The 22,620-nt window shown below is 38.6% G+C and overlaps 1 protein-coding gene across 1 annotated transcript; it reads right to left on the bottom strand.

Annotated features, from left to right (window-relative positions):
* Nucleotides 1-5,194: 5,194 nt before the first annotated feature.
* Nucleotides 5,195-15,561, bottom strand: LOC128490074 (transmembrane protease serine 11C-like). Its single transcript, XM_053461837.1, has 7 exons — nucleotides 15,558-15,561; nucleotides 13,368-13,406; nucleotides 11,010-11,066; nucleotides 8,284-8,452; nucleotides 7,492-7,751; nucleotides 6,377-6,519; nucleotides 5,195-5,367 (listed from the first exon to the last, which is right to left on the bottom strand). The coding sequence occupies exons 1-7, from the start codon at nucleotides 15,559-15,561 to the stop codon at nucleotides 5,206-5,208; spliced, it is 834 nt and encodes a 277-aa protein (XP_053317812.1). The 3' UTR covers nucleotides 5,195-5,205.
* Nucleotides 15,562-22,620: the final 7,059 nt, after the last annotated feature.

Raw genomic sequence — 22,620 nt, 5'->3', positions numbered from 1 at the left:
GGGATTAACAATACAATGGGGTCCCAACCTCCACTATCTATCACTGGTCGAAATCAGTTCCAGGGGTGGCTTGGGCAGGGTAAATGTCTGTAGTGGTGGTATGGGGGGGGGTACTGACTTATACGATATATTAGTACACCATGGTGGGGGGTTGAGTCTGACATTAAACTGAAACAATGGCGGTCACTCCCTGGTTGTGAGATAAACCCCTCAGCAAGTGATGAGATGATATACTGTTGGGGGTAGACACAGAAGTGTTTACAAAGTCAGGGCCCATAGTCGATAGGGAGGAGGCTGGCTGTCAGGCCTCTCCAGTGACCCCAGTGATGCAGGGTTCCATTACAAATGTCAATCAAATGATTGTGTGATAAGAATTATTTGTATCGGTACTTCTTAGCTGCCATAATATTATTGATGTGTAAAGACATTCCTCTTTATCAAGCATAAACTCACTAGTTTATATATAATTGTAATCAATTAGATAAATAATAACAGATCAAATTCATAAGTCTACCTCCAAATTCTAATTACCCGATTCTTATCTAAAGTAAATATACTAAATATAGTCCCTTAATATAGTCTGGTATTCCTGCCATTCTTAGGTGCCTACAGGTATCAGGCACGTCCAGGTACCTATAGGCACCTAAGAATGGTAGGAAGGTTAATAGTCTGAAACAGCCTCCCTGTACCACCGCTGCCCCTTAAAATCAGATTGCCTGTGCCACATCTGCTCCTGCAAACAGCCCACCTGTGTCACCTCTGCCCCTGAAGCGGCCTGCCTGTGTCACCTCTGCCCCTGAAGCAGCCTGCTTGTGCCGCCTCTGCCCCTGAAGAAGCCTGTTTGTACCTCTGCCCCCTTAACATCCTCTGCCCACCCCCTGAACAGCCTGCCCCATTTCTGCCCCTAAACACTCATTCATTCATTATTTCATCCCTTCAGTCTCCAGGACAGGCTCTGCCACACACACCCAAACACACACACCAGGACAGGCTCTGCCACACTGACACCCAAACACACACACCTGGACAGGCTCTGCTACATCAACAACCAAACACACACCAGGAAAGACTCTGCCACAACCACTCCCAAACACACACACTAGGACAGGCTCTGCCACACCGACACCCAAACACGCACCAGGACAGCCTCTGCCACAGCTACTGCCAAACACACACACCAGGGTGGAAGCATAGGACTTGCCATCTTTGTCCCCAAACAGTCTGCCTGTGACATCCTAGCCTCACAGCTTCCCTGTGACATGCTTTCCCCCCACTTACACATCCATCCTTTCAAACGCATATTTATTCATATACTCATTCACATATATTCACTCATTCACAGATACTCATTCATTCCCTTAATCCAGCATACTGATTCATACACCCCCCTTACCTGAACTGCAGATCTCTCACTCGCAGACTTCCGCAGGGGCCGCTGCTTCCTTCTGCTTTGCTTGCACTCTGTGCAAACAACTTCTCTTGTGCCTCCCAGGGGAAGCAGGAACGGAGCGGAGTCATGTGGCGTAAATTCCCTCCGCTGGGTTTCTGCCTCCCCTGAGCGAACAAGAGACATTGCTCAAACACAGCGAGCAATGCACAGGTAAGCAGCCCCCCCACCCTTCTCTAATACCATCACTTGTTTTACGTTCTAACCTCTATCATGTTGCTCAGTATTGCTTCGGACCTGATGAAGTTTGTCTTTTAAATATTATGTTAGTCCAATAAAAAAAGGTATCACCTCATACTCTGCAATACTCTGTTTTTTAACATTGTGTCTACTGGACTAATACGGCTATATATATATATATATATATATATATATATATATATATCCAAACACATATATAAAACCTGCCTCCGCTTACTCCACCCCAACCCAATCTACCCCCTTCTCACACTATCTACCCCCTTCTCAGGCTATCTACCCCCTCTCCCTCCCTTCTCACTATCTACCCTCTCCCTACCCCCCCATTATCACTATCTACCCTCTCCCTACCCTGCCTTCTCACTATCTACCCTCTCCGTACCTCCCGTTCTCACTATCTACCCTCTCCCTACCTCCCCTTCTCACTATCTACCATCTCCCTACCTCCCCCTTCTCACTATCTACCCTCTCCCTACCTCCCCTTCTCACTATCTACCTTCTCCCTACCCCCTCTCCCTCCCTTCTCACTATCTACCCTCTCCCTACCACCCCATTCTCACTATCTACCCCCTCCCTACCCTTCCTTCTCACAATCTACCCTCTCCCTACCCCCTTCTCACTATCTACCCTCCCCCTTCTCACTATCTACCCTCTCCGTACCTCCCCTTCTCACTATCTACCCTCTTCATACCTCCCCTTCTCACTATCTACCCTCTCCCTACCTCCCCTTCTCACTATCTACCCTCTCCCTACCTCCCCTTCTCACTATCTACCCTCTCCCTACATCCCCTTCTCACTATCTACCCTCTCCCTACCCCCCTTCTCACTATCTACCCTCCCCCTTATCACTATCTACCCTCTCCCTATCTCCCCTTCTCACTATCTATCCTCTCCCTACCTCCCCCTTCTCACTATCTACCCTCTCCCTACCCCCTTCTCACTATCTACCCTCTCCCCACCCCCCCTTTGTAGGTCACTTACCGTGCTGTCCTGTGGTGGGGGCGCAAGGCCTCTGTCTCGCTGCTCTGCCGTGGTGCACACGGCTTCACTGCTGAGCGCTGGCATATGACGTCATATGCCGGTGCTCAGCGTGAAGCTCCGGCACCCAAGACATACGGCTCACGCTCCCACCACTGTAGTCGGGGCAGCGCTGGGGCAGGCAGCAGCCGCGGCGAGCATAGGAGACAGAAGGGCGCCGAGCCGTTGCTGAAAACGAACGCTCTGCACCCCTTGGGCCCCCCTCACTGGCAGAACTCCAGGGCCCGGTCGCAGTCGCAACACCTGTGACCCCGGTAGTTCCGCCACTGAGCATATTATGTTTGACTATACTTGTGACTTAGATGTAGATCAGATCACATTTTATGAACAATTAATGCAGAAAGCCAGGTAATTCCAAAGGCTTCATTTACTTTTTCTGGTCACTTTTTTCCTCATTATGTGCTTTGGCTCATCTAATAATGCACTTTGCCTCCCTAAGCTTAGCTTTATATTACCTCATTTTGATTCTGTTTATAAAAGCTAGCTCCTTCTCTTTTCGTATAGAGAACAGTGGTTTCCTTTTCCTTTTAGTCTTACTAACAAGTTTAATGCAATGTTCTGCTGGGTCTATGCACAACATCTCTTAAATAGTTCCAGTTCTCCAGGTTCCCATGTAAAGATGCCCAGACTATCAGAGACTCTTCTACAAATCTCTCCATTTTAGAAAATTCCACCTTTCGAAAATTGAAAAGCTTAGTTTTGGTGTGGTTCAATGCAAGCTGTCTCCTTATATTAAACCACGCTGATTGATGATCACTGGAGCCCAAACCCTTCTACACCCTTCTACAGTGAACTAATCAAGAATTCAGTGTATACCCAGCAAATACTATTCAAAAGACATAAATATATCTAAAGCACCCATATTGGGGATTCTGTCACACTATATGGCCTTATATTGCTTATAGTCACGCCACTGCATCAAAGTACCTAAGGTTTAGCAAGTCATATCTAATTTTTCATGGCTATAAGTAGCTCAGTCAGTGGGACAGCACTCCTACAGTCACATCCGAAATCAAGTTTCATTTGTAAATACTAAATTCAGCAAAGTCTCCTTCCTTGTTGGCTCCTTTACCAAGAAATGTAGGATGTGTCTTTTAGCTGACCCTGCTGTGTGGTTTTTCCGATCTATATTAGGCAGATTAAAGCCCCCATTATGATAACCTCACCTTTCATTGACAACTTCAAGTAGCACCTCTGCGTGTCCATATATATCACACCAATGCGAGCAACCACTTTGTTATTAAATTCATTTTGCTCATTGTACCAGGTCTCAGTAACCACCACTAATTACACATTATCAATTCTTATCAATTATTCTCACCCTCGACAAATATCAAATTATATTTTTATTTCTTGTAGTGGTGCTACATGTTTGGCAACCTATGCATGTGGAACAGATAAAAATCACTTTAGCCATTTTTATTATTATTTTCTTGTTTTCCCTTAGGGTGCAAGTAACTAACCTGTTCTTCATATCAGGGGATCCCCAAAATATTTGCTGTCCCCAGGAAATATTTCTCATAAAATGTAATCTATATGCATATAGTATGTCCCAATGATCAGAAACAATTCTTTTATTATCCTCAAATCAATACTGTAAATTTCCTGATTGTATTTTTTCTCTTTTTTTATCTATTATTAAAAAAGTTATCTTTTTAAAATATATTAGGTTTTTATCAAGTTCTTCCTCGTCATAATTTTTTTCCAAATATCTCTATATTACATTCTACATCATAATCCTTTGTACACTTCCTATGGATTTTCTTAAATTCCTCTCAATGGATATTTTTAATCAAGGGCTATAATGACAACTACTGATTAATATATACTGTTTATATCTACTGTTTAAAAAATCATTTCATACTGAATAATATTACAGAATATAGAACCACGACAACCAACTTTTTTAAATAAACAATTTAATTAGTGACATGAAAATTCTAAGCAAACAGTAACAGACTTTTATACAGTCTTGTGGATTAATTTCTATACACCTTTTAACAAAAGGCAAATTGCAAGAGTGTAAAATATTCCTGTATAACAGGAAAATAAATACAAAAAAAAACAAAAATACATTAAAAACATTATCACATTGTTATTTGATAGACCTTGGATACTATTACATTTACCAGAATATCTATTTTAAATATTAATATATTTAAAAACTTCACAGGTCTAAAAAATGCAATAGTGTTAAAAACATACCCAATTTCCAATACATCCATACAAATGTAAATAAATTGAACAGTGTGGTTGTAAATAACAACTGATGGCTAAAATACTCTCTAATTGAGACAGTGTTGACTAAAGTGTATATTTAGAAAGTACAATTTAATTTAAAAAATAACCTTTTAATTGACAAGCTTTGCATGACTCACAGCCAGTGATCCATAGTCAAGTTGTATTTTAGTGACTAGCACCTTTAAATATTAAACTTTGTTTTTGGAAATTGTCATGATGACAGCATTAAACTATACAGTTCCTAGAATATTTGGCAAAATGCCATGAGTCCTGAGTCGCTGTTATAGACCAGAGTTATTTGTAATCCAGTTGCGTAGGTAACTTACTCTGGCATACACGCCAGGTTTATTGGGTAAAGCACATCCATATCCAAAGCTCACAATTCCGGCAAGAACCCATGTACCACTAGATTGTTTTGCGACTAGAGGTCCTCCAGAGTCTCCCTATTTGAAGAAAGAAAAAAAAACATTTACCATATTTGCCCCAAATATAGGCCGCACTTTAAGTCTTTAAAGGGGAGGGTGCGGCCTATATTCGAGGTTTAGCGCAAGAATGCGCAATTCGTATCGCAGTTCTGTGTGCCGGCAGGCAGCAGGGTTAGGATCCAGATCCCCCGCAGCGCTGCAGGGGACCTGGATCCTACTCTCCGGCAGCCGTGAGACAACCTTCCCTGCCAGCACTTCACATGGGAGGAGTGCCGGCAAGGGAGATTATTAAAGCACATTGCGCAGAAGTGCCGGCAGCGGAGGTTGTCTACAGTCGCCACAGCCGGTGAACGTCTGCGCGATGTGCTTTAACAATCTCTCTTGCCGGCACTTCCCACTGCAAGGGAAGTCTACGCGTATCGCGCAGATGTCACTCCCGGGCCCTTCTAGACACCAGGGAGTCTGCATTGGTAAGTCTAGGGGGCATATCTATAAGTAAGGTGCATTAAAATGGCTATTGGTTTTCTGTTTGTATGTAACATATGTTGACTAACTGTATAATAGATACCAAAATTTTTAAAATATAGTGTGTTGGTTAGAATACTGTTTTAATATTCCACTAATGTGTATTTTTTCAAAAAATCTAAAATTTTCTTTAAAAAAGCACCTAACCTTTAGGGTGCGGCCTATAATCGGGTGCGGCCTATAATCGAGCCAATACGGTATATTCCAGATGGAAATACATAAGTAGATTTATAATGATGATCTAGGGGGATGATTCTGTGTGCCGCTGGTGCACAAATCATGTATATGGGCTTCCTTTACAAAAATTTCTAAAACATCAATAATTATCCACCCAATTTAGATATTTTACTATTTTAGAAATGGTTTGCTTTTTTATGTTCAAAATGGAAAGCCATCACACCAAAATAAACCTTGCAAAAAGCAAAAAACAAAACGAAGCCCTCCCACAAACTCTACAATATTATAGGCAGCTAAAATACTCATTGCAAAATCTCAGTCTTACCTGACAGGAGTCAACTGTGCCTTCCACGTAGCCTGCACATATCATTGAGGGTCCTATCTTATTTCCATACATTTCTGCACTGCTACACTGAGCTGTACTAATGATCTTTACCTCCGCTTGTTGCAGAATTGAAGATGGCCCACCTTTAAAAGAATAATGGAAAGGCATGGTCATTAGGTGGCCTTTCTTCAATTACTCATCAACAGGAAACATATGTTATACACTATCAGTCAATGAAAATATCTGGGACGCAAATACAGAAATAAATCTCAGTTAATTTAACAAAAAAAAGTGTTTTTGGGTTGAGTCTATTTTTCACAGAGTTTTTGGTGACACAAAAATGTATAAAACATCATTCATTTTCCATTACGGAGATTTAGTAAGAGGAGAAACAATTCAATGATTCCACACATAGCTTGCAAATTTGATAGCTAAAGTGATCAATGGTTAGGGTTGGAATAATATTCATCAAGTCTGACCATAAAAAAACAAGGTAGGTGTGGAGTATAATTATAATTTAGGATTTAGGACTAGCAATATTTCATGGGTATACATGCAGACATGTTAAATTGTTACCCCACATATACACGGTGTGGGCCACACAATGTTTCTATTCATTCTCTTTGAAAAACAGTACAATAGAGAAGAATAAAAAAAGGATACTGGTACAAGACATTTTTTTATTGCTATGCCAACAAATCAGCCAATAATTTAAACCACTTTTTATAGGCAAATTAATATGTACTTATCACAAAGGCAGTGGAAGCATTAAATTTAAAGCAAAATGCTCTGTTCAGTATCAACCCCAACATGTCAAAATGGCCTTATTGATATTTAAGAAATCTCTCCATATTTCAGTATTTGTTCCAGGTCCATAAATCATTCATGTTTACCTAACTGACCTTGTTTATTGAACATACCCAAATTTTTGGCTCCTGAATACCTGGGAAAATGGAGCTCTGATATGTAAGAAATAACAAGCCCTACCATTGGAAATCAATGGAAAAATAATTTAGCGGATGGTGTGATTGGTGCCTTAGCTAACATGCACCATGTGACTGACAGGTTTAAAAAGGATAAGAACAATTTTATAATTATATATGTTATGTACGTACCCCCTTCTTTAAGTGCTCCCCATCCAGTAACATAGCAAGAAGAGTTGTCAGGAAACACATCTGATGTCTCTGGTAGACATACTGGCCGAACATACTTTGTGAAGTTTAATGGAACAGACAATTTAAGTAGCGCAATATCATTTCTTTGAGTTAACATGGTGTAATTTTCATGAATAATTATTTCCTGGACTTGTAACCGGGTTCCTGAGCTTGAATAAATGGTTCCTAAGACAACAGTCCACTGATTGGCATTAGAGAACCTGAAGAGAAAAAAAGGGACATTATTATTCTAAATTCACATCACTGTGTTTACATCACTAAGCGGCACTGTCTTTTGAATATATTATGCTATTACAAAATTCTATAATTCAATATTTTGCATGTTGTTTTAGTAAAAATGTGCGAATAGGCAACTTGAGTAGGCTCCACCCTTGACTTCTCAACTTCTTGGTAATTTGAACATGTTTTTGAAACAATATTTGAAACCTAGCTTTGAAACCTAGTTTATTCTTGCTGTACTCAATTGAAGGTAGTTTTGTGTCTACTTATTGGGTACACATAGCAGGGTTCCATGCTGACTGGGGCTGGGCATGTTTTTGGGACAACAGGAGGAGAGATCTGGGTGATTTCTGGGAGTGACTACAGCTCTCTTAGTGAACCCGTTACAAGTTCATTATATAAAACAAAGCCTTTAAGGCACTGTTACTGAAGCCAATCCAATGGAGCATATAAAATAACTGTATAAATATTATTTGATAAACAATAAAAAAACAAGGATTTACATTCACTTACACATTAAAACAATGAGCAGCAGCAACGAGCCAGGAATCACTGATCAACGAGGCTCCGCATTTATGATAACCATTCACATGTAGACTGGCCTGCCATGGCCAAGCACCAAGAGAAGCAGCAGTTCCCCCTACTATTTTGCCAGACAGGGTAGGCCCTCCTACACCACAACCTGTTAAAAACCATTAAAACCAATTAAATAAAACCAGAATTGTCTGTAAATGTATGATGTGTTCAGCTAGAAGAAGAATATGTTAAAATGCATCATGAACTCTTGCTTATAATATGCATGTATTACTTGTTTACTGAGTTTAGAGGTAAACGTTCAGAAAAGCTTTACTTATAAGATCACATTATTTTCTAAATGTGAGTATACATTAGATTTTACAGTAAACCCAATACAGTTAAGTGCATATTTTAAGTATATGTACAACTACAAAAAGAGGAACAAGTTACAGTGAATAAGAGGGTTAGATTGTATGACATATAATTTGCAATAATGATGCAGATGGATACATAGAAGAAGACAGGAAGATTTTATATACATCATTTTATATACTGTATATTGTTTTAGAAGGAGCCCACTAATGCTATGCATTAGTGGACTATGCATGGTAGGCTTTGTATATTGTAGATCTCAGCTGACCTGATTCTGGCATAGGCAGACTGCATAGGGGTCAATATACTTTCTAGAGTAACACACACACGTTATCTAGATTAAAAAAAACACACACATTTCTAAGACTCATAAACTGCAGATGGCTAACTACCTGGACAGGAGCTTAATATTAGTGACCACCAGTTTCACATGAAGTTTGCACTGAAATAAAAAAAAAAACATTTCTAGCACGTAAAACAAATTACATGTCAGCACTGTCTTAATGCTTGCTGACGTGCAATTGAACTATGCAATCTACCTCAGTTCTCTCTATCACCCGGGTAAACTTCAGCACATCAGTTGCAATACAGATGGAAAAGCTCACCAACCAGCAAATAAATGTGAGTGTATTGAGGCCAAATAATGTTGCTTGGCTGCATGTCTCTGAAGAAAGTGCTGTGTGAATGAAGAAAGTAGCATTATGCATGTGTGTGATTGTTAAGGCATTGAAGCTTGTATTGCAGTTTTGGCATACAGTGTTGGTATCTATTAGACTTAGGCGCCTGCCAACTCTTCATGTTTGTCTTCGTGTTCGTCTTCGTGGGGGAAAAAATCTTCGTATTCCGCAAATATTCGCCCGTTCCTGTGTTCGGTTCGGGCAAATATTCTTGTACATTCTTCGTTTTTTTTCTTAGTTTTTTGCCGTTTTTTTGTAGAAGGGGTTAATATGGGGTTAATGTGGTACTGACTACGCAGCAGCTTTGGCACCAGATTTTAAATGGCCGTACGAGCAACTCTATTGGTCGTCTGCAGGGGCCTCCTCTGCCATCAACCAACGAAGTACACCTGTACTTCATTGATTGATGCCAGATGAGCCCCCTGCTGGCGACTAATAGAGTCGCTCGTACAGACTTTTAAAATCCCGGTGCTGCAACTTGGCCAGCAGAGAGCACTGGTCTCCCTGCTCCAACAGTTCGCCTTCAGGAGTTAAAAAGGTTGTGTGAGTAACACCTACTGCATTAACCCCATATAAACCCCTTCTACAAAAACGGCAAAAAATGAAGAAAAAAAACGAACACAAAGAATATTCGCGGAATATAAAGATTTTTTCCCACATGAAGACGAACACGAAGCGTTGGCTGTATGCCAAAACTGTAATACAAGCTATAATGCCTTAACAATCACAGACTCGCATGCCCTTTTTAACTCCTGACAGCGAATTGTTGGAGCAGGGAGACCAGTGGTCTCTGCCGGCGAACCTATGGATTTCCGCTTCCGTTAACCCCTGTGATGCTGCGTAGATAAGGTAGGCTAGATGGGGAAGGGACCAGGGAGATTAGTAGACATTTTGCCGCGGCCATGTTCGTATGTTCGGTACTCGACAAAAAAACAGACCCTTCGTGTTCGTTTTCATGTTTGCCTGAATACGAATGCACAAGTCTAGTATCTATGTATCTAAGAAAATAATGTAATAATAATAAGATAAATGTAAAAAAAGAAAAAAAATGCAAATCTGTGTACAGTCCAGAGTTGGCAAACATCTGTTATGGCCCTGCTTCTATAATGGTGTTTTTGCTTTGTTGCTGTACCAAGGTATTTTTGTGTTGTAGTTCTTGAAAAACAAAGTCTCCCTAATTGATGTAAGCGACATGTGCTGACTAAATACCCATATACTGATTATATCTTCAACAAGTCAGGATCTAATAGGCAAAAATTGCACTCTTAAAGGAATAGCCAAAATGGTAGTACTGCACAGTACTAATGCAGCCTAAGGATAACCATTGCTTTTAATCAGGGTCTAGGGCGCTGAGCTGATAGAGGGTGTTATCACCCAAGTTGCCAAGTCCATGCAGGAGGGGGCACTGGAAACACAATTCTCCTGGGACCAGCCCCTATGCTGCTTTTAATGGAAGTTCTAGTCAGCTGAATATTTTTGCAAAACATCCTGCAGGTAAAACACTCCATAAATACGTCTATAAATATTTCTATTGAATATCTAATAGTTAGTATACAGTATACAGTAGATGTAAAATTATTAGTTTCATTTTGAGTTAGTAGATTATATCTTAACACTATATGTATTAGTAACTTGTTAGTGATTGTGTTGAAACTTGTGTATTTAAATACACACCTGTGAAATTCAGCGGAGAAGTCTGAACGGTGGGATCTACTGTAATAATAGTGGGAGCTGAAAATGTAAAGGAATGATAAATCATTATTAGAATGTTTGCTACCAATGCTTTTCTTCCAACTGTTCCAAAGCGAGGTGTTGAAAATTTAATTAGTTACTCTGTATTGCTATCTTGGTAAGTTTAAATAATATTTGTTTGCCAGCAGATTGCTTTATAAAACATACTGTTCTATTGGCCTGACCGGCCAGGGTCACATTTATATTCCAGCACATAGTAATGGTAGCCTTTCATGTATTAGGTGCGCATATATGTGAGGAGCACTTTAAAGCTAGATGGATCATGCTAACAATGGAGTAGAGGTAAGTCAACTTCTGAGTACCCCCTAAATGAGTGACATTGCAGACTCACTCTGTCTCCCTTAACGGTATTCTAGCACTTTTTTTTGTCAGCCAAAATCAACCTAAATGTCTTAAGAAATGTATAATCACAATAGTCTTTATCAGCTTTACATTCCTGAGTGTATTGAACAATAGTAAAATATTGAGAAGGATAACTGTCATGTTGGCATTTGAAACCGGTTAGGACTTAGAATGAACCACTTATTGGTCAAAGAAAAAAAAAACTGAAAAACTAGGAGATCACTTATTTTTAAAGGGATAGTACAGTTTCAATAAAAACATTTCTCTTTTACGGGATATCTGGGAGGTAGAGTATTTGTTTCAATTGTGGAAACAATTAAAGGCTTAAGTTTCAAATAGAAGGTGATATGACACCCTTGAGTGGAGCACTGGCAGGTATTGGAATCAAGTTTTGATAAATTAGCTGGTCAGATTATTTTTGAGGTTGTGAGGATTAGTGCATCCTTAATTCATTTGTTAATCTCTGTAAAGACGATTGTATATTTTTACAAATTTTGCCACTACTCTAATTAATTTAATTTTGATTGTCTTTTGTTCAACCAGAATCTAGAAAAACAACCATAATGCCATAATGCCAAGGCTTTGTCTAACAGAATCAGTGGATACATATTCTCCAAACCTTGCAGGCCTTTCATCCCCGTTTAATCCCAGAAAAGCCATGATGACACCACACCCAATTAGACACAGAAAGTTGCAGCTTTAGGTATTTTTCACTCAATGTAGATAAACAGGTCATACTGCTCTTTGTGCCATGAATCTACTTTCTACCTGAAACTAATGATTCTGATTTACAACTAGCAAAGTAACATATACATCACCACAACAATATAACCCAAGAAGAAAGCTGAGTGAACACACAATATGAAATAACATAGACATCAAGATATCAGAGGTATTATTATGGCTGTACATTTAGTTCTATAAAAATCCCAACCACAAACTACTGATGAATAATGTTATTTTTTTTGGTAGAAAACTGTTTGGTAAACTGAACATTGGTAAAACCAGAATTGGCAAAGTTTGTTTTTTTGTTCCAGAAATGATTTTGTAAAAACAAATACACAATTACACATATTGCATTAACGTAATGATTTATGACTTTCATCCTTACTATTGAGCTCTTAGAAATGACATAATTTCCCTCTTTTCCATTTAGTGCTGTAACACATGTAGTATATTGTGTTTTTCATGCCAAGTAAGACTTTTCTTTGAATCTATGATCATATATAAAACCCAGTTTTTTGAACTAAACTAAAGAAAGTAGAGTCTAAAGATGCTTTATATACCTGGTATTTTCACATTTGCACTACAGCACTGAAAAGGTTAACTACCCATATACACACACCATATGGTCCACCCTGGGAAGTTCCCTGGAATGTTTTTTTCTTTGTTAACAGAAAAGCCCTTGTCAGCTAAAGTGGATAAAGAATGATTATGGAAGGCTTGATGCAATGAGTGCACTTCATAAAAGCGATAGACACAGGATTCTGCATAGACGGTATATATTTCAGAATAGAATAAGCGTATATCCTTCTACTGCAGCTGGAGAAATATCTAAACACCCCACTTTTTAAAGTGGGCGTCTCTGAGTTTTCCAGGGTTCTGTGGGTCCTTTGCTTACCTACCTAGTCTTTATCTACCTCAGAGAGGTAAGGTCCAGTCAAGCACTAAAAAAAAGGGGGAAACCGGACACTGCCTGGTGTTTATCAGCTTTTGGTTAAGTAAGAGGCTCTGCTACCCACTGAAAATAAGTCCTGCAAATAGCAGCAAAAAAGACCAAGGCTAACACAAAGACAAAGAAGCTATGACGTAGGTTGTCCCTGTTTCGTCAAGGTATAGAGCTGGTGGCAGAGGATGTCCTTGTCTGATCAGGACATAGAGCCTAAGAGTTTAACATATGTACTGCAAAGCATATCGGATTATAATTCACAATCTTACCAGCATAGAGGAGATTCTGTGCAGCAAGGTCAGAGATTTCTAAAACAGAAAATATTATAAGATTATTTATGATCAATATTTCACAATGCATCACTTTACCATACTATTCAGCATACTATGAAGACATATTGGTACAAAAGGAGAAGAGGGTCTTGCTCTTGTGAGCCTAAAAGTCTATTAGGAGCTTGAGAAGGAATGAGACAGGAGTGAACAGTCAGTAGTTTACATTTTATTCTGAAGTGTATGGGGAGACAGTGGCACAGTGGAGCAACAGATGAAGAGCAAAGGAATAGGAAAACTAGTGTGGCAGAAGTGTGGATTATGTTCAAGTGGGCAGGTAGCGAGGACATCAGAAACCTTTTTAGGGGTAACATGACTAAAGCGATAAGTATCATGAGAGAGGCTGTTATCCCTGATGTCGAACAGGATCTTTGGCAGAAAAGGCAGAAGAGGGTGTTAAACATAAAAGGAATATTTTTACGCTTGCCACAAAGGGAAACTATTATTGATAACTCAAGTAATTTTGTTTGGAGAGGCGAGGAGCAGAGTCATAGGAACTGAGTATGAACAAAGTCCTTGGGTAAATAGGATGTCTTCCACAGATGGTTAAGTATACAAGATAACCTCTGGAGGTAGATGGTCTGTGTGGAGTGCCTTGGTTGATTTGGAAGGATTTGGGAATGGTGCACAACAGCAGGAGCAACACAATGCAGGACTGAGGCTATAGTATATCTGATCTGACATATCATTAGGGAAGAAGGGGGTACAAATTTTGGAAAGAGAGAAATAAATGTATTAATTGTAGTTAGAGGTTAGTCATAGAGGTTTCTGTAGGTTTGTAGAGGAGGGGCATTGCCACAATTACAGGTTAAGATGTAGTGGTGATACAGAGAGAATGGGTGTTTTAGAATTGGGAGACAGTAGAGAAGGGGAAGAATATCAGGTCAATTTGGTGGCAAACACAGTCCATGCAGGAAGTAATCCAAGTAGTTTATTTAGACGAGTGTAACAATAAACAAGGTTACCAATATCTGCAAACATTTACATGACAAAGGAATCTGGTCCACCCAAATGCTTCCACACTGATCCTGACAAAACATTTCTGTAGGGACCGCACTTTCTGCATGGAGGCATTGTTGAAAGTCCAAACCATGCAACAGGCCACAGAACATCACTCATCCTACATCAAAACTAGACAGTTACACTGTGCTATCAGTCAGATAGTATTCACCAGGTATCACGGTTATCCACTGGACTGCCATATGGTAAAGCTATTCATCACTCTAGAAAACGCTCCAGAGTAAATAGCAGATAGATTTACACCAATCCAGACTTCAGGCTTGCCTACGGCTGCTTGACTATAAAAACCCAGTTAGTGAAACAGGTCTTGGGGTGATGTTGCTTCTAGAAGCATTTTGTAATTCTGTAGTATGTGTTGCAACTAGGATGACCCCATTTCCTAGCTGCCATTTAGTGACCCTTACTTTCAGGAGTACATTGCCACATACTCCTATAGTACAGCATGACTCCTATGGTTATATAATTATCCAGACACAGATGGTGATACGGCATAACTCCCATCACCATATACTGAGCCAGACATTGACAGTGGTACAGCATAACTCCCATATCCCATTATCACAATTTTCTTTAGCATTCTGTTACCTATTAACCCAACCCTTGTTCAGCCTACTGCCTGGCCCAGGCCTGTGGTGGTAGTCCTGTCCCTGTGTACAGCAAGCCCCAACTTCCAGAAATCTATCCCCATCCCCTGCCACTTCCAATATGAAGCTGGAGAGGGAGGGCTCCAGGTGTATGCACAATGATAACATCTTCTCTGCAATAAGATAAGCTGTGTAAAGCTGTAAAATGCTTGGATACTAATCACCCAGCACAAGTATTTATCTTTATAATTATTGCAGAGAATATACTTTAAGAACTCCATAAGCTCTGCCATAAAAAAAAACATAAACACTGATGTCAGTCTGACATCAAAATAACACATGATGTTGAATTTGAGGTAAGCACGCACACAATATTTCTATAAACATCACAATTTTTTTTTGTAAATTATTATTTTTGCTTATATGTCTTTCCCACTTTACCCTCTTGTAGCTTTCCTGAAACATCCCAAGCCCTCTGCAGACAGCCATATGAAACCAAGCACTAACCCACCCATTCCTCAATTACCCATACTAGTCTCTTAGATTGTAAGCTCACAAGTGGGGCCCTCAAAAGCCCACCATAAGGCTAGATGGCAAACCTACAGGCATCAGATTTTTAAGCAAAATGTTGCCTGAATTGTTGAGACATCGTTTTCTTGAAAAGTTAAACACCTGTTTATAGTATACTAATCAGGGGGAATTAAATCTATATTTGCTTCAAGCTCTCATAACAAAAGAGCAATGCATTCTTGCTGTGGGTTTTAAATATTGATGCCCTCTAAAAATTTTCGGTCTGTATTTTAAATGTACATAATAAAGGTTATGCTTTATGTGGATTCACCTTTCTGTTTTGTTATGATACTTCACTGAACACGGCATGACTGCCCCTTAAAAAAGCAACTATGAATTCATCAGAAAAAAGTAGCACTGAGGTCTTGAGTTCGAAAAGCCCATTTAATTGTGCTTTCGAAAGAAATAAGCAATATATTTGTATTGACAAGTCAACCATGGACAGCCAAATGCTTCCACACTGATCCTGACAAAACATTTCTGTAGGGACCTCACTTTCTGCATGGAGGCATTGTTGGATGCCCAAACCATGCAACATGCCACAGAACATCACTCATCCTACATCAAAACTTGACAGTCACACTGTGCTATCAGTCAGATAGTATTCACCAGGTATCACGGTTATCCACTGGACTGACATAAGGAAAAGCTATTCATCACTCTAGAAAACGCTCCAGAGTAAATAGCAGATAGATTTACACCAATCCAGACTTCAGGCTTGCCTACGGGTGCTTGACCATAAAAACCCAGTCAGTGATTTTAGTTAGATATTAGTTAGTTATTATATATATATATATATATATATATATATATATATATATATATATATATATATATATAATTATATATTAGTTAGTGATTTTAGTTAGATATTAGTTAGTGATTTTAGTTAGATATTAGTGATAGTCTTGGGGTGATGTTGCTTCTAGAAGGATTTTGTAATTGTGTAGTATGTGTTGCAACTAGGATGACCACATTTCCTAACTGCCATTTAGTGACCCATACTTTCAGGAGTACATTGCCACAGACTGTGGTACAGCATGACTTCTATGGTTATATAATTATCCAGACACAGATGGTGATACAGCATAACTCCCATCACCATATACTGAGCCAGACATTGACAGTGATACAGCATAACTCCCATATCCGATTATCACCATTTTCTTTAGCATTCAGTTGCTTTTTCACACACTCTTACTCTCTCCCAAGCTAGCTGTCACTCACATACTCTCTCACAATGTCTGCTATTGAAAAAAAAAAAAAAAAAAAAAACTTCCAGACACCTAGTGTACATCAAGAAGGTGCATGGGACAAGACTTTTCCTTGTCAAAGCATAACATCAGAAGGGGACAGAATGTTGGCCTGATCAGGGAAGAATGTTGATAAATTGTATGTGCTAGTAGCGCTGTCCTGCAGCACATTGGATAAGATGAGTATACCCAAGGCTTTACATTTTTTCACGAATGAGACATATTTTAAACAGTATAGAAATATGTCTGATTTACTTGCCTGATAGTTTAAGTGAATTCTGATCAATTTCAAACTTTGTGTTATTTTTCAGGTTTTCTTTGAATATTCTTTGGACCAGGTCAGTAGATGAACTTTTATTGTCAATATTGTTAAAGTTAAACAATAATACAAATTCTGGTATGACACTTCCAGATCTGCAAAACAAAACAAAAGTATACTGTATGTAATACCACATTTACAAAAGGAAAACATAGAATAACATTTTTGTGCTTTAGAAATAGATAGCTTAAAACTTATTTTGCATATGTACATAGATAGTATATTTTAGACATGACTAACAAAACATTTTTCTCTTAAATATCTTCTAGGTGTGGGAGGAAGTCAAGAAGATTTAATTTCCAACACAAAAAATGTTGACAGGATTTATTGCCCGTGGGGAAAATAATTGTTGCTACTTCAAAACTAGCAAAGGGAGGACACAATGTTGCAAAGTAGATTCAATGACAGACGTTAGCTGTAAAGTATGGTTTCTGCTTCTATAACCTAAGATGCAATAATAATACCAGAGAACTTAATGGTTATGCTGGACTACCTAGAGGTCTACCTGTCCCTTCCAATATTTTTTTTGGAATGCAAGCGTATGGGGCAGGGTGAGGGCAGAACCAGGTATCACTCCTATTCTAGGTTAAAAAACTGTAACATAGGCATTATAATCAATTGTGACACCTAAAGCCTCCTGGGTAAATCCAGAGTACTCCCGGTTGTCAGTATGGCAATAGTAAAATGGCATCAGCTACAGAAATAACCCTTAAGTATAGATGGAGGTTGTCATGCCATGCATTAAATTAAACATAAACCATGCTTTTTACATACCTTAGGTTGATGACACGTGACATACTGTAGTGACTCTTTAGTTGTGAATCTTGAAAAACTGCTGAAAGCTGCAACACAAGTTAAAAAATTACATAATTATAGTAGATGAACCATAATAAGGGCCATAGAAAGCATTTCCCCCTGACACAAGTATTCACGGATCTCTAGCGCTAGAGCTGCTCTCAGACTCTTATTACATGAGCTGTAATTATAGAAGTTGTAAAGCCATAAGCCGCAAAATCAAGGAGATAAAAAACATACTGCAAATATACTTTTGTTGTGTAATGTTCTGTGAAACAATATATTCTACTTAATCTGCAAGAAGCAGAAGATAACTTGCTATAAAGGATTCACTTTTCGTGACATCGTACCCTGGTATTCTGCCTCAATGAGTTGTAGGGTAAGTGAGGCTCTGGCAAACCTATGTTGTTGGACCCCATTTATATTTTTTAGGTGTTTAGGTAGACAACACATCTTCTTTTGATCACATAAAACTCTGTTACTTTATCTGGCAATTCACTGACAGACTGACCAAATTCCAGTAAATGTTGCCAATGAAGCAAAGAGAAATGTAATATTTACGGTAGTTAAAATTGACACTGGGCCATACGCTTTTGGGAAGGGCTAGATCAAAATCAGGTGAGCCCCCTTGAATATATATACAGTAACACACACATAGTGTATTAACAAGCCGTTGGTCGCACAGTAGGATTAATACATTTCACACCTATAATTACCAAGAATCATATTTAAGGGGACAGGAAGGGAACTATAGACAAAGCTAGGGTGCCAACGATGCAAAGCAAGATTTTGTTCCCACAAAGCCGCAACAAAAGCTAATAGAATGTTCACGCATACTGAAACTAGGTACCGACCAGCCAAGACAATATAAAAACATGTTTGCATTGTCCTTGCATGGCTACTCTGAGATACATACACACACAAGGGCAAAATGCCATGAATGCATGCATGCACACATATACTGTATATACACACTGCATATATAAAAGGCACAGTCACATGTATTCATACAGAGATATTGTACATAAACACACAGATAAAGCTTGGTTTTAATTCCATACTTCACTATTCAATATGAAGGTCCTGTTTAACCAATTACTGAATGGGTGAGGAGACATGGAAGAAATCCATGACCCAGCAATTCAGAGCCTCGCATTTTCTTTATCAGCAGACAGCCATGCAGCTCCCACTCTTCTCACTATTCTTAGTGGCTGATTGTGTCATGTGACAGGAAGAAGGATTCCAACTCTTCCATCACTGACGATAATTCAGAAATCAAGTCTGTTTTTATCTCTGCAAATAGTCCTGCTCCTAAAGATGGGCCCCATGCACCTAGTGGGTCCTGTTCTGGGCCAAGACCACCCAGCACAAACTGTACTGCAGCATGTAAGCAAAAGTGGAGGCGCCTTGGTAATCTCTAGCTCTAAAATTAAAAATCATAGTTTTTGGCAGATAACAAGCTAGTGATTATGGCTCCTTGTACAAAATCAACACGAATCATGAAAAAGACATGTAATGTAAAATTTAACACAAACTTACAAGGTTTTCAATTTGACCAGACAACAACTTAAATCCAGTGCCATTGCTTTGTTTATATTCGTCAGTGTAGTTCAGGTTAAGTATTCGGAAGGACCCATTATAGTAGACGTTGGAGCCTGACACTGGGGACCTTGAACCTGTACAAAATGATTAAAGCAGGTTAAATGGATTGTGAAAAAGTCACAAAATCATTGTTTTTTATGGTTTGATTCTTTCTTATAACATTACAAGACCAACAAAGGAAAAAAGTAATATGTTCTTATATACAAAGTCACACTTTACTAGATTTGGCATTAGTAGAAGCGCTTCACAACTAATATGACACCATATTTGTAGTCTAATTAAATTCAGCTTCTCTACCCAGAATTCAATGGAGTATTAGTTGGTGGGCTGTTGGTCAAAAGTGGCACATGCAGTTGAGTTTATGGCTTTGTCCCAGATGGCCAGTTCAGGCCTGGATTTACGGAATAATCATTGAATGTCATGTGACTGAGCTGTTCTAAGGGGCCTTACCTACATCTTGACGTTGATTCTATAACAATAAGGTGTTAAAAAACAAACAGCATTAGAGGTCACAGAGCCAACACGCATATAGTAGTAGCTGTATCCAGGATTTATACAGGAGGAATTGTCTTTGTTAACATGCTTGTTACCCAATGAGAAAGAGTTAAATTGGTGGCCCACCTAATAACTATGAAAGGGTCATGTACCCAGATTATTGTAATAAATAACCAACAGAGATTTGTATAACCCAGGAAGCCGTATTTTCTTGAGTTGGGTTAAATCAATACTCCACGGGCAGGAGTTTAGAACAGGTATAGGCAGAAAGATTTTATATTGTGTCATGACTGGTACACTCAAAGTTCAACACAAGTTACGAAATTTTTGACTTTAAAATGTATATATTTGTAATATCCAAAAATACATGCGTATGTTGAATTGCAGCATCTCTTATTCTTACCAAGTACAACACTAACAACAATGGTAGCGATGACACCTAGAAGGATGATGAAGACGGACACGCATATAACAGCTATTGTGACCTTGTGTTGAGTAGGGGATTTCATTTCTAAGAGGTTAGATCCACACAACCTAGAAGTGAAATAGCACAACAAGTTAATTGGAAAGATATTTAGTATGGAAGGTTGCTGAAGTTTTTATATAACATATACATACATATGTTTGTATTTAATAAATAAAGTCTCCCACATGGGCTCTCTGTGCCCTCTAGAGAGTTTCTATGAGAATCACCCTACATTGGGTCCCTCCTGATCTCATAATGGACACATAACCACAGAGAGACACTTTTCTGTTTGTAGCAGGGTAGGTATAGTTAAGCAAACATATTAACACTTTTAAGTATGTAGTGTGTCCATGCACAAACGTTTGTTAAGGTTATTAATATACTAGTTCAGTCTTTAAACGCGCAGGTGTATAGGCTTTAGGGGTATATGGGTGCAATGCATGTGAAGTTCATGGGGGCATAACAATGGCACGTTTACAGAAGTCTATCACAGAGCCTGTTGCTGAATATGGTTAGATAAAACCAGTTTATTGTGTACAGAAAATAAATGTTTTTCCCCCATGGGACTTCCGCTTAAACAGGCTGATTAGCAATTCCATATATCGTTAATTCTACAGTCTTTATAGGTAACTTCCTTGGGATGTTTACATTTCTTTGACATACTTGCCTGATCTCTATTAGCATTAACAAAGTACAAGCATTTATCCACAGAGTTGTCTTAAGCCATGTTGATTTTGTTTGTTTTTGCTCAACAATAGATTCTCCGAGTCATTATAATGTAATTAAGGAATTAACACAACAATAATATGTTAATTTACTATAACAAAAGTTATTTACATTTCAGACAGTCCTTTTGATTGTACCTAGAAAACTCTCCATATTATTGCTTTTTGTGTTCTCGCCCTTATATTTTAGAACAGTCCTAGTCATACATACATTGATACTTGTTAGTTAAATATTACTTGCAACTGAAACTCGCCAGGGTAGGCATTTTCGAATGCACTTTAAATTAAATTAGTAAGAAAATGTTCATCTTATTATATCTCAGTGTTCACTGTTTAGCGAATAAACCTTTAAGTGTTTGACATCTGTAATCGGAATCACTAGTTTCATCTGATTTTTGTACTTCATCAAAAACCCTATAAATCCTACATTATTTTATTACCCTTTAGCGACCGTAACAGATTTCCAACCCTTGAGGATGGATGATGAGGATAGGCAATGGCTAAGGCACATTATGGGTTAATGATTCTTACAATGTGCGCGTGTGCTGTTAACATGGGAAATGTATTGATTAAATGTAACAGGACCTACAATCGCTTTAAAGTCCAACGGGAATCTTTAGTAATGTTGCACTGCTCTGTGATAAAGAGCAGTAGGGGAAAAATTGATAAAATAAAAATTAGGGTTTTTTAAGTGCCTAAATAGATACATAAAATAACATTTATAAAACCGGGTAGTACTGTACAGTACATCGGGAAATAACAGATCAAATTTTACTAGACATATTGTGTTATATTTACAAATATGGTTTCAAAAAGATCTGACAATAACTTAATCAAGAAAGGACAGCAGAGAGGTCAGGAGCGTCTCAACTTTTGCTCCCACTTGCCCACAGGAGTAGCCCTGAACCGAAATAAGAGGCAAATTTCCCTCGCACAAGGGAACCAACAACCCCAGACATACACTTCATCTATTAATTAGAAAGTGACAAGCTCAGCACAACTCCCACAACATAATGACAATCTTCCAAAGCAAATTCCCAGACTGCAAATAAATAAAGATAGCATTGGCTTATAATTATTTAAGAAGCACTAATTATTTATTATTATTTAGGAACTCCCGAGCGGTTTGATTATTTTTAGCCCTGCTACCGCTTTTGCATGTAGGAACTATTGGAGTCTGCATTAATACATATTTCTTTGTGGGGGGAAATAGTGTTATTAGCCAATTTTTATTGGTATTTAATGTTTTATATGATTGGAGGTCTAATATAGGAATATATTGGAAATATTTTGCTATAAAGTACATTGGGTTGGAGATTATTTTGAATTGTGTTGCTGAGTTTTCTGTTAATTTTTAGATTTTG

This window comes from Spea bombifrons, chromosome 1 (assembly GCF_027358695.1).
Source record: "Spea bombifrons isolate aSpeBom1 chromosome 1, aSpeBom1.2.pri, whole genome shotgun sequence".
Classification (NCBI taxonomy): domain Eukaryota; kingdom Metazoa; phylum Chordata; class Amphibia; order Anura; family Pelobatidae; genus Spea; species Spea bombifrons.
The sequence above is the reverse complement of the archived record's forward strand: the minus strand, read 5'-3'. Positions and strand labels throughout refer to the sequence as shown.